Below are 17,099 nucleotides of genomic sequence, written 5' to 3' on the forward strand. Positions count from 1 at the left end.
CTGGAGGTCACAAACTGGCTGCCAGCTGGCTGAATCCAGCTTGTAGACATGAACTAGGTGGCCCACAAATGTCTTTATTTTTGAGTTTGAACTAGAGGCCAAAATACACAAATCACGAGAATCACACACACACACACACACACACACACAAAACTCTGATTCTCTTGAAATACCTATGGGCTCAGGCCTGAGTTCTCCAGATGGCATCAGGCACCACAGGCCTCCTTCCTGCTGGCTTCTACAGTCATTTGTGATTCTAACTCCTGTATTAAGCCATCAAGTACTTTTTATGGATCAGGGGGTTAGCAGGGCTGACTTTCCAAAAGTCCAAGTTAAATGAAGCTTATATAACAAAATGGGAGAGAGATTTTGGTCTTCCTTTCGGTGACAAGATCCAGCTACTCCTTTAATTGATTGAAACAATCATCTAATCAAAATCATTTTTTATTAAACAACGACATGCAAGAGAAGTTTATTAAAAAATGCTGTTTAGTTTGTCACCCTTACAAAATTTTTAGCTGTGTGTATTTCTTCCAGTCTTTTCACATGATTTTTTACACAGTTGCATACGTGGGTTAGCTTCCTGCTTTTCACACCGAACACTGTAATGTACATATTTTATCACATTGCTATATAATCCTCATTTTTTGTTATTCTACATAATGTTTCAAGGAACATCTGCATGTATTTGGGTCTTTTTGTTGTTGTTGTTGTATTTTGAAGTATTTGCTCAGAATATATTTTCAGAAGTAGCATGAGTGGGTTATATAATAACTTGCATATTAAAGAGTTAACCTGTAAATTCTTATCCCCAAAGTACCCTGTATAAATCTCTTCATCTCAGCAAATTGTTGGAGAGGCTGTAGGAAAAAAAAAAGTCATTTCAGCATATGTGATAGGATTGTGGGTAATTTAAAAAAAAAAATTCAGCATGTGAAGTCCATTCCGGGAATAGCACTATCTTGAGACCCAAGTCAAATAGTACTAAATGTACTAAGCAGAGGCCTATGTTTAAAGAAGAAACTCATTTGCTCTTAATAACTGCAAAATTCCGCATAGCTCAATGAGGGAGTCAGAATACTCCACAGAGAGAGCATCAAAGTCTGGTTCAAAAAGATATGGGAGGCCAAGATACAAGACAAACTGTCTTTCCCCATTAAAGCATCTTTGTGCCCTAAGTACAATAGTCATTTCTTAGAACAAGGGCTGCTTTTAAAATTTTTTATTGATGGGAGAAAAAAAATGACTAAACAAGACCAGAGCATTTAAAGGTATTTTATACCCTATAAACAACCTAAAGAGGGGCGTAAACAAGGTGATATGTCATAAAATGAAATGTGATACAGATAATCTTACCACTATCTTCTGTATGGGTTCAGATGACTAACAGTGCCTGAAATCTCCAAGTAATGGAAAGGAAGCACACTGTGTATTTTATTTTCATTTTGCCTACACATCTTTCCCCAGATAAATGAGGGGATTGACGTTATGGGAGGGCAGGACAAAATGAGAGCCTTTTCTAGAGACGGACCTCCTTGCCGAAGAACCGAAGGGTGCCAGAGGGGCCTCTGGGAAATGGCCCACAAGTTTTGTTTCCACGCCGGGCATGTCGGCAGCACCTCTCAGGGCAGGATTACAGAGCACTTGAGCGAACTCCACCTCCTGTGGAAAGGCAGCCTGACTTTGGTGAGGAGAAGTCGTGCCTCCCTAATCTACTAGAGCTCTTTGAAGGGCCAAATAAGTGTATGGATAAGGAGGGAAACAGTAGACACACTCTATTTACACTTTTAAGGAGCTTCTGACAGGCTCCATACCAAAGCCTGTTGAGTCGCCATGGGAATGGGGGGAATGTCTGGTGACAATAGGGAACCGGCTTAGAGATAAGAAATACGGAGTAAGGATAAATAGGCCTTTCTTTGGATGGAAACGTGTTGACAGTGAGGCTCCTGGTGGGGAATTGAGGCTCCTGAGGGAGATGAGGTTAACTTGGCTCTTAGTGATTTGAGATGTGACCACCAGCCCTCTGCTTTCACAAGCGACATGTGGAAATTGGCTTCATTGCCCTGTAGTCACAACTCGTATATTACCGTGGTGAATTTGTGACATCTCTAGTGATGTTTTGGTGACATCTCTAGTGACACTGTGGGCCCTGAAAGGCAGGGGCATGTCTGATATTTCAGTATTCACTATGATGATTAGCACTTAAATATTCTGTGGCTTGAGCAGTTGAGAGAGGAGTGAATGTACATTGAAATTGCCTGGCTCGCCAATGATGCTGAGCTCTTCCATGTGGGGAGATGTCAACCAAAAACCGTTAAGCTGCAGGGAGACACGGGACACTCGTGCGTAGTCTGATGTTCACCGTGGGCAAGGGTCGGTTGGGTAAAGCATTAAGTGAAAAATAATTCAAATTGCACTGTAACTGTTTTTACTCTAAATGGCACAGAGAGTCCATGTAAATGTGTGTTGAATTATACATCAGTTTAGAGAATAATAGTAAAAATTGTGCTTTTGAGGATGACAGATTTAGAGCTCTCAGTGACAGCCCAAGAAAGGGTTTTGGGTCACTACAATCCAGGGCTTCTTAACCTAGTTTTCATCATTGCCCTCTCCCTTGCCAAGTACTCTTGTGGATACTTAAAAAAAAATTTTTTTTTAATGTTTATTTTTGAGAGAAAGACAAGAAGAGACAGAGCATGAGTGGGGGAGGGGCAGAGAGGGAGAGATGGAGACACAGAATCCAAAGCAGGCGCCAGGCTCTGGCTGTCAGCACAGAGCCCGTTGCGAGGCTCGAACTCACAAACCGTGAGATCATGACCTAAGCTGAAGTCAGATGCTTAACCCACTGAGCCACCCAGGTGCTCCTCTTTATGGATACTTTTATCCCAATTGCACCACCCCCATGGGATTTTAATAGCATAGTGTACATCTGGGAGGGCCACCAGTCACTGGGATATCTGAGATTTTTTTTCATGTTCCAAGAGCCAAGTCTTGTCTCCTTGGGGATGATCACAGCCCTCAGGACAATGCATGCTCTTGAGGACTCCCTGACAATTACCTCACACCAAGGTCCCTCTGGCTTCAGGTGGGTTTGACCGATGGAGAGCATCACAGGAGATGGGGATTTAGAGGGGGCGGAGAGGAGGGTAACAAGAGCGTACCTGGTCTTCTGGCTCCCTCCTTGTGAGGTCACCCTGCCTGGCCATGTCCTTTGGTCACTTGACTCCTTCCAGGTTCTCCTCTGAGGTCTGGTAGCAGATTATACTCCCTTCCCTTGGGTAGAGTTGGTAACACCTCTACTGCTATTAGCCCCAGCTTACAGCCCTATCCCTTAGGGTTCCCCTGTACCCACACATTTGTCAATATATCTTATGTTCAGTGTGTTCTCCATTTCCTGTTGGGACCCTGAATGATAGAGGGGGGAGGTCTTGTCACTACATCTCAGGAGAAACACTCTGGAGCTGAAAGGAGACCAGCAGAGGGTAGGTGAGTGACTGGGGGTGAGGGACTATATAGGATGGGGGGAGAAGGACAAGGGATCACAGTCTTAAAAAAGGAGGCTGAGATGGGTCTTGTTCTGATTTATGGAATGGGGTGGGAGAATGAACTCCTTGTACATGGTCGTTAAGGATCCTCTAGAACTTAAGAGGTAATTTTCAGAAATATCGTGGTCTGTCCCCTTCACATAGATGGGACTTAGGTAGCACTTTCTCCACCTGATGGTGCAGTATCGGCCTGGATTCACAAAGAAGTGAACAGGGGAAATAAAAGTCCCTGTGATCGACCACAAAGGGGTCCTTAAAAAAGGTCAGGTTCTTTGGGGACATCCTCACCCTTTGGGGATGAACCAGAGAGGCAGACCTGGTCTCCTTAAGTTGCCTTTTGGGTTTTCTGTCAAAGGCAGTCGTGGGTCTGGGAACCCTTCCCAGTGGAAGTGCAGGTCTGAGTGCATCAGTGATCTGGGTTCAGGTGGACGCTGTGCTCCCCCGTGAGACAGAGGGTGGAGGGGAAAGAATACGGGCTTTCGGAGGCTTGCATCCTGGGTCTTCATCTGGGCCACCACCCGTTTCAGAGTTGCCATGGGGATTAAATGAGAAAGCGCATATAAGGCAGCCTGGCCCTCTTCCTAGCGGACTGAATAGTCTCATGCTCTGAGCCTACCAAGTCTTTTGCTGGCTCTGCCCCTTGGAACAGAGAGCAACCAGGCTTTACATGCTTTGGGCTCCAGAAGCCAAAGAGTGAAAGCAAGAAGCCGTTGTCATGGATGGCGGGCGGGTGGGCACATTATCCTGAGGCCTCCTAATCCCATTTTCTGCTTTCATGTTAATCCTTTTCCTCCTGTCTGCCACACACTCAACTCCCAGGGCACTGACCCGGAGAGCCCGGCTCCACCTCCTCCAGGCGATGGCAGGGTTCCCTGTTGGGGGTGCTGGAGGTGGGGTGTGGGGAGAGTCTGGCTGTGCCTTGGTCCTCCCCTGTCCACCTGGATACTCTTCCAGGCCAGGTCATTGATGAATGCCGAGGGCTCAGCTCGCTCAGAGCAGTGACAGGTCAGTTAGTATTTCCTAAACACTTAACTGCGGACACCGGCTAAGACCCTCACTTGCATAATTTCATTCAGTCCCTAGAACACTCCTGTGAAGCAGATATTATTGATCTGAAATTTGTAGGTGAGGAGATGGGAGGCTCAGGGAGTTGTCACAGCCCAGATCACACAAAGAGCAAAACACAGGACTGGCCAACATTCCTCCAGAGCCTCTCGGGGGACCAGTGGCAACATGACCCCTCTCATGTCGCTTCCTACTTCCCCAGCCCTGGAAAGGACCCACCTCTGGCTTCCCCCCTCTGGGACTGCCACCTGCAGCTTTGGTTGGGTGAATGTGTTTCTTCCGCGCACGAGGCCTGGGTATCTTTGGCCGCGCAGCGGAGTGGAAAGAACATAGACTTTGGGGAGAGGGGGTGTGGTTCTGGCTTCCACAGGAAGGGGACAAGATGTACCCAGGAACTGAACGTTTTCCAGGGAGACAGGTGGCTACATGTGAGTTGCCATCTGTGGGGGAGGGATGATTTTGCCTCGGGCTTTTTACTCCCTGTCCTCTTCCTTTCAGGGCACTCTGTCACCTCTCCATTCCCAGCTGCAAATGCCCTTTTCTCTGCTCTGCAGGACTGAGCCTGGCCATTTTTGCCCCAGATATCTAGGTTCTGAGGCAAGGCTCGCTCACTGGGGAAGAAGCAATCCACCATCCCCTCAGCCGCCTGTGCCCCACTCTTTCTAAAACAGTTTAATGTGCTCTGGACCTCCAACTGGAATGATAATCGTACCCTGCTGAGGATAGGCCTGCCCCTCTCCCCCAGCCACCTCCAGAAACTTCCAGAGTCTAGAAGGCAGTTCTCGGTTCATCTTCAGCCTGCTCTTTCTCACTGAGCCACACAGTTCCCTGTGGGCCTCTCTGCTGACTGTAATCAAGGTCTTTGCTTCTCTCTGGACTGCACAGGACCTGCAGATATTCCTGTCCCAGCCCCATGACACCTGCTTGGTCCCAGCTTAGCGACGTGGTTCCTTCCGTCCTCAGAGCTCCATGCACTGGTTGGCAGCTGGAGAATCACAGAGAAAGTGTACATCTAACACTGGATGGCAGGGGCAGGCTAGATGTGTTGTAGCACACGAGTTCCGTTGAGGAAAGGGGTGTGGAGACTGAGGAAAGCGGAGGTCCTTCGTGGAAGGGTAGGGCCTGAGGGCGGCGAGCACGGCTGGGACCTGGCTTGGTTGAGACACGGTGTGAGATACTGTGGTGGCTCTGACCCTCCCCGCAATCACCAAGTCCAGGTAGACAGAGGCAAGATGTGGCCCGTGTGGCTTAGGCATGGTGGTAGTGAGGTGCAACCCTGAGGGTCTGTGCAGCATCCACGGTTAGGATTCTAGAACTAACACGGACTCCTCAATCCCCTAGAACTATACAGGGACGTCTTGTACCTGAGAACTTACAACAATGACATCTGTTGAAGAGAAACTGGGTTCTGAGTTAAAGTTTGGTCATTCTTTTCAAAACCCTCAAAGGTTTGTGGGCTTTGAAAATATTCTAGAAGCAGAATGGTGTGTAGGAGGGAAGGTGCAGGATCTCAAGTTAGAAAATACGTATCTCTGCTGGGCTCCCTGTGGCCTCCGTGTGACCTTGAACACTTAGGTCCTCATTTTCCCTCTGGGCTTCCACCGCTTGAGTCTTCCCCTCCTAGACCCTCCGGCCTAAAACCCAGGAAGAGGGGGCTAGTCTTTCCACAGACCTTCCTTTCTTCCCACTTTCCATATATTTCATGCTTGGGAAAAGGCTCTGAAAAAAAAAATTGCCCATTAGCTTGCGGTGGGCGGTGGTGAGGACGATGAGGCCAAACCTTGTATGGGGCAAAGGTGACCTGACGGCAGGTTGCTTGGGAGTCCCCTGACGTGGCTGACATCACGCCATTAGGACATCAGTCCCCTGGGTAAAAGCTTTGCATGGAAGAAGCCGGTGTGCATTAAAGCGTGAACCTCCCTGTGGGAAGAAGTCCCTCATGTCTTTTGTCCGGACATGGATATGGAGGGCCAAGGAGGGAGGTGGGCACCACGGGAGAGGGACCTGAAAACACGTTTTGCCAACTGCAGTGTTTGCCACAAAGATTTCACTCCTCCAGAGGTCATTCCCCATGACCTCCTGCCCCCATTTCCCCCAAACACCAAAGACATTAAGTGAGAATGAGTAAGTCAGCCCAAGAAACTGTGGCTTGGGAAGAATCCTTGCCAGGGAACGTCATTTATTAATTGACTGATTTTTTTCCTTTTTCTTTCTTTCTTTTTTTTTCTTTTTTTTACAAAAATAAACATTTTAACGAACAAGAAATACAAAAGCTTCTGGATATACAAACTCCAGGAGGGGGGAGAGGCTGGTTTTGGCTGCTTGGCGGCTTTCACTGAAAGCAAATGAGGCAGAAAGGCCCCGGCCCCACCCCCACCCCAGGTCCTGGCTCAAACCGCAACCTGCTCCTTGACCCCGTGTCTTGGCTCATACCATGTGTGTGCTCCTCTGTCCCCGCCCCTGCGCTGGCCTGCGGGTGCCCCCGGTTGAGTGGCCGGAGGTGGCCTCCCCAGGTACGGAGTTTCCCACATCCCAGAGCATCGCCATCCGGAGCTCGGCTGAGAGAACACCCCGTGACCGATTGTCCCCACGCAGCCCCTGCCAGATTGCGGCGGGCAGCAGCAGCAGCAGCAGCAGCAGCAGCAGCAGGGGCTCTGGCTACATTCTCACACCATGAACACAGTGATGGGGCTGCCCACAGAACTGTCCCAGCGAGGGGCAGAGGCCCCCGCGGGGACACCAGCCTGAGCCTTGCTGGCAGCCCAGAGGGTTGCAGAGCCGGTCAGCCCCCCGTGATTCCTGGCCTGGGGCCAGCAGTCCCATACCTAGACCGGTAAACTCACATTTTAACATTTGGCATTATTGCACGTTGTCCTGGTCGCCTCACTGGGGGGTGTCAGCCTCGTCTGCAGGGCTTTGCAGGTGACATATGAAAGTCACTCCCTCCCTCCACAGGCGAGCCCAGCTGGCGGGGCTGCTCTGCCGCCAGCTGGGCCCTCAGGTCAGCGAGGCCCTCACATATGTGGTCTTGTTGGGATCGGGGACCACGTGGCTCCATCCTGTCTTGAAAAATACCAGCTGCCGACCTGGGGGCAGAGGTGAGACGTAACAGGACTGTTTCTCTCCCTGGAGGCGGGGCCAGTCTCCCTAATGTGACTGCCCAGAGGACACACATACTTGTCCCTCATCATCTCGGCCTTCTCGTCTTCTCATCAAACCTGGCTTCTGATGGGGGACCGCTACCTGTCAGTTTCTTCCAGGGAGCTCCAGTCACCTCCCTCCGGGTGTCCTTTCCCACTGGCTCACCTGTCCAGGTGGTCTGGTTGGTGACCACAAAGGCCTGGCACTGGGCATGGCTCTCACAGACGTCCACGGCCTCAGCCACGTTGAACACTGAAAGGAGGCAGCTTCCGTGGTGGTAGGAGGGCCAGCAGCGGTAGTCTTCCTGGGGGATGGTGCTGCCTGGGAGGCGCTGGTACTCTGTGGGTTGGGGACAGAGCTCAGATGAGAACTCTGTGTCTCTAGGCATGAGGGCACCGGGGCCGCTTTATGAACAGGGCTAAGACTCATTTCCTAACGGAAAGCTGAAAGCTGAAATCTAGCCCTAGCGTGGAGATGATGAAGGCAGCTACCACTGGGGGACTGGGCTGACCACCCAGTAAAGGCAAAGGTGAGATTCAGTTTCTGGGAGACACACAGCTCCCAAATCTAAGAGTGCATAGTGGGTTCAGACAGCACATGATGGCGGGCACATCGTGGGATAAACACACACAGAGCTGGAGATCAGGACATTTTAGACATTTAGAGCCGAGCTTCTCAAACTTCAGTGTGCCTGTGAATCTCCAGTGAATCTGGTTAAAGTGCAGATCCCGACTGAGAAGGTCTGGAGTGAGGCTTAGGATTGGGCACTTCTAACCAGCTTCTGGTGCTGCTGGTCTGCAGACGGCACTTTGGAGTAGTGAGAGTTTAGAGCACCCCTTGGTCCTACTTCCTCCTGGCTTTGGGCAGAGAGGTTAGGCAAGCTCCTGAGGGAGGGGACAGTTAGAGGTTTCTGAGCTTAAGGGGAGGTTTCTGAGCTTAAGGGGAATGCAAATGAACGTGGAACACAACAATGACAACTTCAGTGTCTGGGAGGGGGCTGGAGGAAAAATCTTCCCATTAGCGGAAAGAGCCCCCAAATGCTCTGAGAGCTCCTCAATCAGGAAGCTGCTTAGTTGCAGGCCGCCTGTTCACCTGAGTCCTTTCTGCTGCTAGGGGAGCCTCAGCTCTGCACTGATAATGCAGAGGCCCTGGGCCTCTGGCCACCCCGCCCTCCTGCCTCCTTCTTCTCCCAGGGACTAGACCAAAGTCCAGGGCTGGCTGTGATTTATAGCCCCATAAACGGCGTCCTCAGGGACAGAGCCAGCCATTGTTCACCTCGTTAAACTTTATTTACAGGGCTAACGAGGGCTCCCCCACCCCTAAGACTGGCCAGAGCTCCTTGAATACAGAGGCTGCCCACTCCTGGCCCCCCTGCCAACCATGATAAACCCCAGGGCCTCAGCGGAGGGACTATAGCAGTGGCTAGAATTCTCCGCCCGGAATTCTTGGGCTTCTTGACTCGTTTTGCTAAGGAGCCCCAACCACCTCCAGCCACCTTTCTCACCCCCAGAAGGGTAGAGGAAGGAAAGAGAAGCAAACATATATTGTATTCCAGCTGTGTTATAGGAACCAGGTTAATTGCTTGCACTCACTTCCCCTGGCATTTATTCCCCAGAAGTAGTTTGTGAGGCACGTAATAAACCCAATTCACAGATGAGCAAAGTGGGCTCGAGGTGTAGGTAATCTGCTCAAAGTCGCACAGTCAGTACATAGTGGGGTCTGGAGCCACCCGGAGAAGGGGTATCAGGGCCCACCTCCCCAGGTCAAGGCAGAATGACCACTCAGCCAGAGAGGACACCTCCAAGTAAAGGCTAAACAGTCAGAGGTCTCCCCAAGTGTGCCTTAGAAGGATGAGCCGCTTAGCCCAGTGAAGGCGACCACTCACCCTCCCACCTGTTCCCCACCTCCCCAGCCCCTGGAGCCCTGTTGGAGCCACTCACCCGCTCTGCCGCCTGCCGTGGCATTCTGCAGGTACTGCCCGCTCTGGTACAGGTGTAGCACTTTCTCCAGCTGGGCCAGAGTCTCGTCTACTCCCCAGGTGAGCTCTCCTGCAGAGTGCAGTGTGGCTATGAGAGGGTACATGGGCTTCCACTCCTCCCTGAGGTGGCAACCAGCTGCCTTTCCCTCTCTCCCTCTGAAGCCTGGGCCCACATGACCAACGTACTGGGAAGGGGGTGTGATACAGAATGCCACTTTGGGAAACGATGGTTTCTGGACTGTGTGCTGTCCTGGGTCATTCTTGTCTCCATGCCTGCTGGGGGAGGGGCAGGGTGATGGGACGCGGAAGGGCCCTGGAGAGCTCACCTGTGGCATTGACAATGCTGTCCAGCAGAGGTCGTAGTGAGGGTGGGGCACTGTGGGGCAGGAGGTATGTGAAGAAAAACCTGGGACGGAGAGAAACCAGGGGCTCAGGGGTCCAGCCTTGGAAGACGCATCTTTCCTCTGCCCCAACTTGGGACAGAACCCTAATCGGGCCGGGGAGCCTGATCCCTCAGGCCTAGGCATAACCCCAGAGTGTACCAAGGAGTCTGCTCGGACTCAGGGTAGGGATCTGGGCATATGCTGAGGCCGAAACTTGACTTTACATGAAACTGAAAGCTGAGGTCTGTTTCCCTCATCCATCCCCAGGACTTCCCCACCACCCAGTCCCATCTTACCCCGTGAGCTGATCGCTGTCAGAGCAGCCCCATAGCTGGGGCCCAGTGAGGAGCTTCCAGAGGTGAAGGACCAGGGGAGAAAGGGGGAACACCGATCCCACCAGCCCTAGACTCCACTGTGACACTATTTTAAGAAGTCTCCAGCTGCCACCCCCCAACCCAGATTCTCCTTGGAGCTATTTTTAGCATCATCATCAGGAGCCTGAATGTTCCCTTCTTGAGTGGGTGGAAGACTTTCCCCGCCGCTGCTGCTCTGTTGGTCAAGGCCGAGTCTCCCTGCCCTGGCTGGCCTCCTGGAGCCCACGCTGGCTCTCCCCTCGCCATGCCCTCCGGGGCCTACTCTCCCTCCCTGGCCTTCCTGAGTGGGAAGTGGAGGTCACCTGTAGGCATTGTAGAGGTTGCGCTTCTCATTCATGCCCTCGCACCAGCCCTGGGCTGAGCAGGGCAGGGTGAAGTTCCTGGCTGGAAACTCCAGTATGCAGTCTGTGCTGCTTGTACATGGTGTCTCCTCCACGCGTGCGTCGTCCAGATCCGTTACCTTCAGCTCCCCATCCACCAGCACAAACTGTCGGGGGCGGAAGTCCAGCAGAGTGACGGAGCCCAGCGGGGAGTGGGCCAGGTGGTGGAGGAGGCGGCCCAGGCTCAGGCAGATCTGAGGGGTAGACACAAGGCTGCTCACCGCGTCTCTCCTGGGAAAGCGCCTGGGGGGCTCCAGGGCTCACCCCTTTGGGGTTCTGGACTTAGCTTGGGGTGGGGGGTTGGCTTTTCTCTTAAAGGCCCCAGTGCTTACTAAGGGCTGAGGGTCAGGGCCCTAACAGAGCAAGCCAGTGATTTTTCTATTAATCCAGGCTGGCCTGACCCTGACCATGGGCGGCACATAAGCTTGTGGGTAACAGATCTCCTTCCTGAAGCTGCATCTTGAATGTGGTTTTAGTTCAGTGTGTGGAAACAGAGGGAGGGTCAAGCTGACCTTAAGGTCTTTTCTAGTCCTTTGCAGCCAGGCTACGTGTGTGTGTGTGTGTGTGTGTGTGTGTGTGTGTGTGTGTGTGTGTAAGGGGGCAGGAGTACAAAAACGTCAGGATCCTCTAGGTCTTGCTTCTTTTTTTAACCCTTTGGCTGATGGCCGAGTCAGCTTTGCTCCAACTTTCCCTCCTTTTAGATGGAGGAGGAGTCAAGCTGCTCTGGAGGGCTGGCCTTCTAAGGGAAAACCATCCCAGCGAGGAACCCAGGGCCCGGCCCTCCTCCCTGCTTACTCGGAAACGGTCCTCCCAGGAAGTCTGCAGCAGCTGGATCATCTCCACAGGGGCACCCAGCTCCGTGATGGTAGTCAGGGTGTCTGGGATGTCCTCGCTGTCCTGGTAGCAGTAGCCATAGAGCTAGGGGAGGTCCAGGGCAGGTCATTAGGTCACAGGGTCGGGGTGGGGACAGAGAAGGGCTGGGCTGTCAGATGCCCCCTCCCTGTGCACTACCGACCCCCTACCCCCATCCCTAGGCTGTTGTTGCAGCTCAGGCCAGAAGAGACCAGCATCGACAGCATTGCCTGAGAAGCCTGCCCTCTGTCCCTGCAGCCAGAGTTCCTGCTGATTACATCAGCCTCTTACCTCCCGCCTCCCAGGTAAATGGGCAGGTCTGGACACCATGTGCCAACCATGTGCCAGGCACTGTGCTAAATGTTTTACATGCGTAACTTGATTCTTGTAATAACTTTACACAGACATAGTAGGTACTATTATTAGTCTCCAATTTACAGGTGAGGAAACCAACTCAGAGAGGTTAAGTTCCTTACAAAACATCACACAGCTGATAAACGCAGGAGCTAGGATTCAAATTTATGTCACTCGAATTCTAAGACTATCATCCGTTAATCAACAAGCCAGCAAATTGGTATTATACCTCTGCCTCTGCTCCAATCCTTCTCTATTCTTTATCACTTCTACTTGGGGGCAGCTTCATTCTTTTCTCAGCTCTGGTCTTGTGGGAGGTAAAACAAGCTCCCTCGGGATTGGGAACAAGCAGTAGGTAAGAACAAAGTGTCCAAGGGGCACATCCTTGGCGTGTTTTTCATATGTTGGTGGTGAGGGGGAGGTGGTGGTCACACCCACCAATGGGAAGAGTAGTAAGGGAAGGTTTCTGGGGAAGATCAGTTCTTTGGGGGCATGCTCACAAGGGCCTGCCCACTCCGTAGGGCCTGAGGCTGGGCTTGGTACAGCTCAGCTCAGGGACTTGTGGGAAGCACAGCCTGACTTTGTCATTAACACCTAAACCAGCATCCACAGAGAGCCCTGCTTCCTTCAGCCTCTGCCACCACACTGCACATCAGTTAGGGGTCAGCTGCTGCTCAAAACAACCAGCACCCTGTGGGGTAGGAACACAAAGGCCGAGTTGTCCAGGCCGCAGCAGGCAGAGGGGAGAGCTGCACAATGTGGGGATTGAGGGGGGAGTGCGGCACAGGGGGATCCAAGCACGGGCTGGATGTCCCTACATACCATACCATCACCCCTCTTACCATCATTCACACCCCGCCCAGATCTACTCCAGGCCCTCACATGCCCCCTTCGGTCCCAGGAGTGTCCTTTCAGCACCCCCTTCCTGAAGCCAGCGGCCCCAGTCCTGCTGGCATGAGAGAGAAGGCACGACTCAGCGTCCGCCATTAGCTCACCAGGGTGGTGAACTGGGGGATCAGGGGACAGTCCCAGGCACCCTCTTCTTCCCTCTCTGTCTGCTGCTCCCCCACCTCGCACCAGCCCAGGGAGGCCCCAGATCCTGGTGGGGCGGGGTGGGGGGAGGAAGGTAAGGGGAGCCTGGTTCTCATTTTCTTGCCCAGAGTCTGAGCCTTTGTGGGAAACTTCTGAAGGGTATTAAACACCCGGAGGTCGTTAAATGCGCTGTTAACGAGGTATTAATCAACACCCCTCAGGAAAAAATAAAAAGACACCATTAACCCCCCCAGGAAGCGTGAGGCTGAGCATTTCAGGCACATCTTTTGTTCGTTTGGGAGAAGAAATATACCCTAGCAGGGCCAGATTCTGGGCCCAAGAACGCCTGGGGCCCCATCTGAGGCCTGAGCTCCTGGGACTACAGGAGTTTGGGGGGAGGGAAGACCCTTGCGCCCTTTGACCCTGGGCTATAGAGGCATCTATCACGTGAGGAGTGTGTGTGTGTGTGTGTGTGTGTGTGTGTGTGTGTGTGTGTGTGTGTGAAGGGTGACGGAAGAAAGAGAGAGCTCACCCAGGCAGTCCCCAGAGACCAGAGAGAGAGTGCTGGGAGGTGCACGTGGGACATGTTACTATTTTCTATTAGAACCCACAGAACCAACTTTGGGGTTGCCAGAGAGGGGGAAGGGGCTTCGGGTGGCCTGGGGGAGCCGGAATTGTCAGAAACCTTCTTTGGCTCCTCCCCAGGACATCTATCAAACGATTTTGAAATTTTAAATGATTAAGAGGTATTAAAACATTATTTCTAGTTCCCTGCGCACCCTCACTGAAGCCTCCTGAGCAAGAAGACCCCGCAGCCGGCTTCCCTGGCACCAGAGGTAACACGCTGCGGAGGAAGCCAGAAGGAGCCTGGCTGGGGGTCGGGGGGATCAATGGAAATCACTCCCAAAGCAGTTCCTAAACTCACACCAAAGAAGTCTTTCCTTGCTGGAATGGCAGCTTTTTACCTTTCCCCAGATGGAAAGGATTGGGACCGTTCCCACCATATAACCCTTATGCCCCAGGGTGACTAACACCAGTCTCTGACCCTGGAAAAGTCACACAGCCAACCTCAGACAGCCCAGTCTTGGTCTAGTGAGGGGATGGGTGAAAACTATTCGGCTGTTTCACATAATTTCATTTTGGCGCCTTCGGAATTGGGCAGGGGGCCTGACATTAAAGCTGAGGAGCACTCTGTGATGTGTGGGGGCAGCTGGCTAGATGCTGGTCAGGAAGCTTGGCTGGGGTTAGTGAGGGAGGGAGAAATTCCGTAAGAGACAGGGAAGCGCAGTAAACCTCAAACCTGTCCTAAGGGAGGGGCGTCTTGAGTCAATTAACTAACACTTAATGTCCTGCTTCTCCACTGCTTCAGAATCAGACTGACACCCCAGGGTTGCCAAAAAGTTCCCAAGAGCCCCTGGGAAGCGAAGAGAACAAGATCCTCCCAGTTAGAACGGCCACGTAACCAGCCGCTTGCTCCCCGGAGCTCCAGGCACAGTGTCAGCTGTGCAACCAGGCATAACTACCCACAACTGTTGGCTCTGCCTGACCTCCTGCAGCCGGTTCAGGGCCTAGGACCTGGTCACAAGTGTCTGACCAGAGTTCGGGTAGCCTGGGGAGACCTGGAGCCAGCGGGAATATAAATAGCTCTCTGGCCTCTCTCTCTCATTCTGGAATACCCACCCAGGCCTGGGGTCCATCTCCCTCCTCGCCAAAGGAGGGAAGGACTCCTGGATTTCTGGTCAGTTCTGCTGGGTGCAGAAAGGTTAATCTGAGTGGGCTAGGAGGTGGAAGGTATGGGCAAGGTTCCTCTGCTGGGGAGTCTGCACACACCCTCTGTTCTGCGGGCCAAGACCAGTCAGGGATTCCCCTCAGTCTGCTCAGACATGTGCAAAGGGAACAGTTTGTCTAATCCTAGGGCCGACTCAAGGACATAGAGCTGGGGGAGAGGAGGAAGTGGGTGCGTTAGGGCAGTGCTGGCGCTGTGAGAGGCCCATGCTCTTAGTCTCGGCTGGAGGGGACAAGGGGTGGGGGTGTCTCATCTTTCCCCTCTGTCCCCCAGGGAACAGGAGGGACAGAGTCCCATTTAGCAGGAACCTCGGCATCTGGCTTTTTCAGTCTTCCAGCTACTGACCACATTGACTCTGATAATGTGACCCTGAGACCCTCAGGCCTGTAGTCTCTCCCCTGAGCACTGAGCTAAGACCCTAAGGCTTCCTCAAGGATTCAAGGGCTGACTTTAAGGCCTGGAGAATGGCAGGGTCACTTCTGGGAAGGGCTCTGCATTTTCTGGCCTACTACCCAATTCCCTCCAGTCCTTCTAGTGGCTTCTGGGTGGGGTAAGGGGTGGGGATAGTCTCTGGGAATCAAGCCTGACACAGGGTCTCTTTCTAGCCATTCCCAAACCCATTGCCGTCCGGTCCCATTTTCAAAGTCAAACAAGTCACTGGAAGCTGAGAGAAGAGGGGTTCAGGTGCCATCAGGAAAGGGGGCCCTATCATTGCAGTTGGAATCCTGACTCAGGGATGACCTCTGCTCTGTGTCTTGGCTTGCAGTCATTTCCCTGGCACTCAACGCCCTAGCTCCAGCCCGAAGCAGGGTCCTAAGTCCTAATAGACCGGCACCCCTACCTCTAGTTTTGGGACCCTCTGTCCTGGCCTCTGTCTTCAAAGGATATGGTGTGGAAGCTGAGAGACCCAGGAGTCCCTCCTTAAAGAGACACTCACTCAGGAGTGAGAGGCAGGGTAGTGTGGTGGGAAGCAGCCACGGGGGGGGGGGGGCGGTTGTGCCCCCAGCTTAACGTGGACACAGTCACTGGGGCTCCGTTTCTTAACTAGAAGACCAAGGGTTCTCTTCCAGCCAGAGTGACCGGGCTTGGGCACGTCCAGCCAGCACCCTCACCCCCTGACCACCACCCCCCCACCCGCGTCGTACCTGCAGCACGTTGGGGTGCCGCAGCCGCTCCAGCAGCACCATCTCCTTGAGCAGCTTGTGGGCCGCCAGCCGATAGCAGCCCCTCCGTGCCCCGAACTCACGCACGCAGCTGCCCAGATCGTGGCCGCTGAAGTCCACCGCCTTGAGCGCCACCGCGGCGCCGCCGGGCAGGCGGACCCGGTACACGGCCTTGGTGTAGCCTGAGCCCACGTACTGTGCGCCGGACACGTTGCGGAGCGCGGCGCAGCCCAGGCGCGGGCCCGAGCCGGAGGAGCCCGGGCCGGGAGCCGGGGGCCAGCCCGGGGCGCCGTCGGGCAGGGGCCGGGCCCGCGGGGGCCGGGGACGCTGCAGGCCCGGCCCGCCCGGAGCCAGGTCCATCAGGCGCCGCCGCTCCGGCCGGCCGGCCCCGGGCCCCGGGCCCCCGCGGGAATAGCGCTGCACCTCCTCGTAGCGCGCTCGGATCTGCCGGGCCAGTTCCCCGCGGCCCCCGCGACGGCCCGGGCCCGGGGCTGGCGACGGCCCGGGGGACTGGCCTGGCCGCGGAGGCTCCGACCCCGGTGCGAAGAGCACGTTGAGGACGGAGCCCAGCAGGAAGGAGGCGCAGAAACCCGCGGCTACCGCCGCCCGCCGGCGCCGCATCGCTCCCCTCCCCCCCGGCCGGCCGGCCCCGCGCGGCTCCCCGGCCCCGGCCCCGGGAGGCTCAGGCTCCGAGGCGGCTCCGCTCTGCGTCCCGCCGGCCCCCTGCCCAGTCCGCGCGCATGGCCCCGGCGGCCCCGACCCCGGCCCCTCGCGGGCCGCACATCGGCCTGACACTTGCCTCCCTCCCGCCCTGCCCCCGCCGCTTATAAGGCCCGGAGCCGCCCCCGCCCCCGCCCCCTCCGCCTCCGCCTCCCAGCTCCCGGCCCGAGCCCGTCCTCGGCGCCGCCCCCTCCGGCCGCCCGGCCCGGCCTTCCCCGCTGACTGACAGCGGGACCTCCTCCCGCGGCCGTCCGGGCCTGGGAAGCGGCGCGGAGGCGGCTCCGGCCCTGCCCAGCCCGCGGGCCCCCGAGCTCGGGCCGTGAGAG

At 54.4% G+C, this 17,099-nt stretch overlaps 1 protein-coding gene across 2 annotated transcripts; it reads right to left on the reverse strand.

The window, feature by feature from the left end:
- Positions 1-428: 428 nt before the first annotated feature.
- On the reverse strand, positions 429-16,814 carry PKDCC (protein kinase domain containing, cytoplasmic). 2 transcript variants are annotated; one of them, XM_023251930.2, is made up of 7 exons: positions 16,036-16,814; positions 11,662-11,784; positions 10,789-11,060; positions 10,056-10,135; positions 9,692-9,799; positions 7,917-8,090; positions 429-860 (listed from the first exon to the last, which is right to left on the reverse strand). In XM_023251930.2, exons 1-7 carry the CDS (start codon positions 16,672-16,674, stop codon positions 841-843), a joined length of 1,416 nt encoding a protein of 471 aa, XP_023107698.1. In that variant the 5' UTR covers positions 16,675-16,814; the 3' UTR covers positions 429-840. The 2 variants fall into 2 exon arrangements, with proteins under 2 accessions (XP_023107698.1, XP_023107697.1); XM_023251929.2 differs by lacking the exon at positions 429-860 and adding an exon at positions 6,760-7,696 and having other exon boundaries at positions 16,036-16,810.
- Between the last annotated feature and the right edge of the window lie 285 nt (positions 16,815-17,099).

The sequence above is a fragment of the Felis catus genome, chromosome A3 (genome assembly GCF_018350175.1).
Source record: "Felis catus isolate Fca126 chromosome A3, F.catus_Fca126_mat1.0, whole genome shotgun sequence".
Classification (NCBI taxonomy): domain Eukaryota; kingdom Metazoa; phylum Chordata; class Mammalia; order Carnivora; family Felidae; genus Felis; species Felis catus.

What these genes read in the sequence shown, in the direction of transcription:
- PKDCC (XM_023251929.2), bottom strand. Translation starts at nt 16,674, where the DNA reads ATGCGGCGCCGGCGGGCGGCGGTAGCCGCGGGTTTCTGCGCCTCCTTC. An exon ending in GGCACCCCAACGTGCTGCAG is followed by an intron (nt 11,785 to 16,035) that starts GTACGACGCGGG and finishes GACCTCCCCTAG; the next exon opens with CTCTATGGCTACTGCTACCA. An exon ending in CAGCATTGTCAATGCCACAG is followed by an intron (nt 9,800 to 10,055) that starts GTGAGCTCTCCA and finishes TGCACTCTGCAG; the next exon opens with GAGAGCTCACCTGGGGAGTA.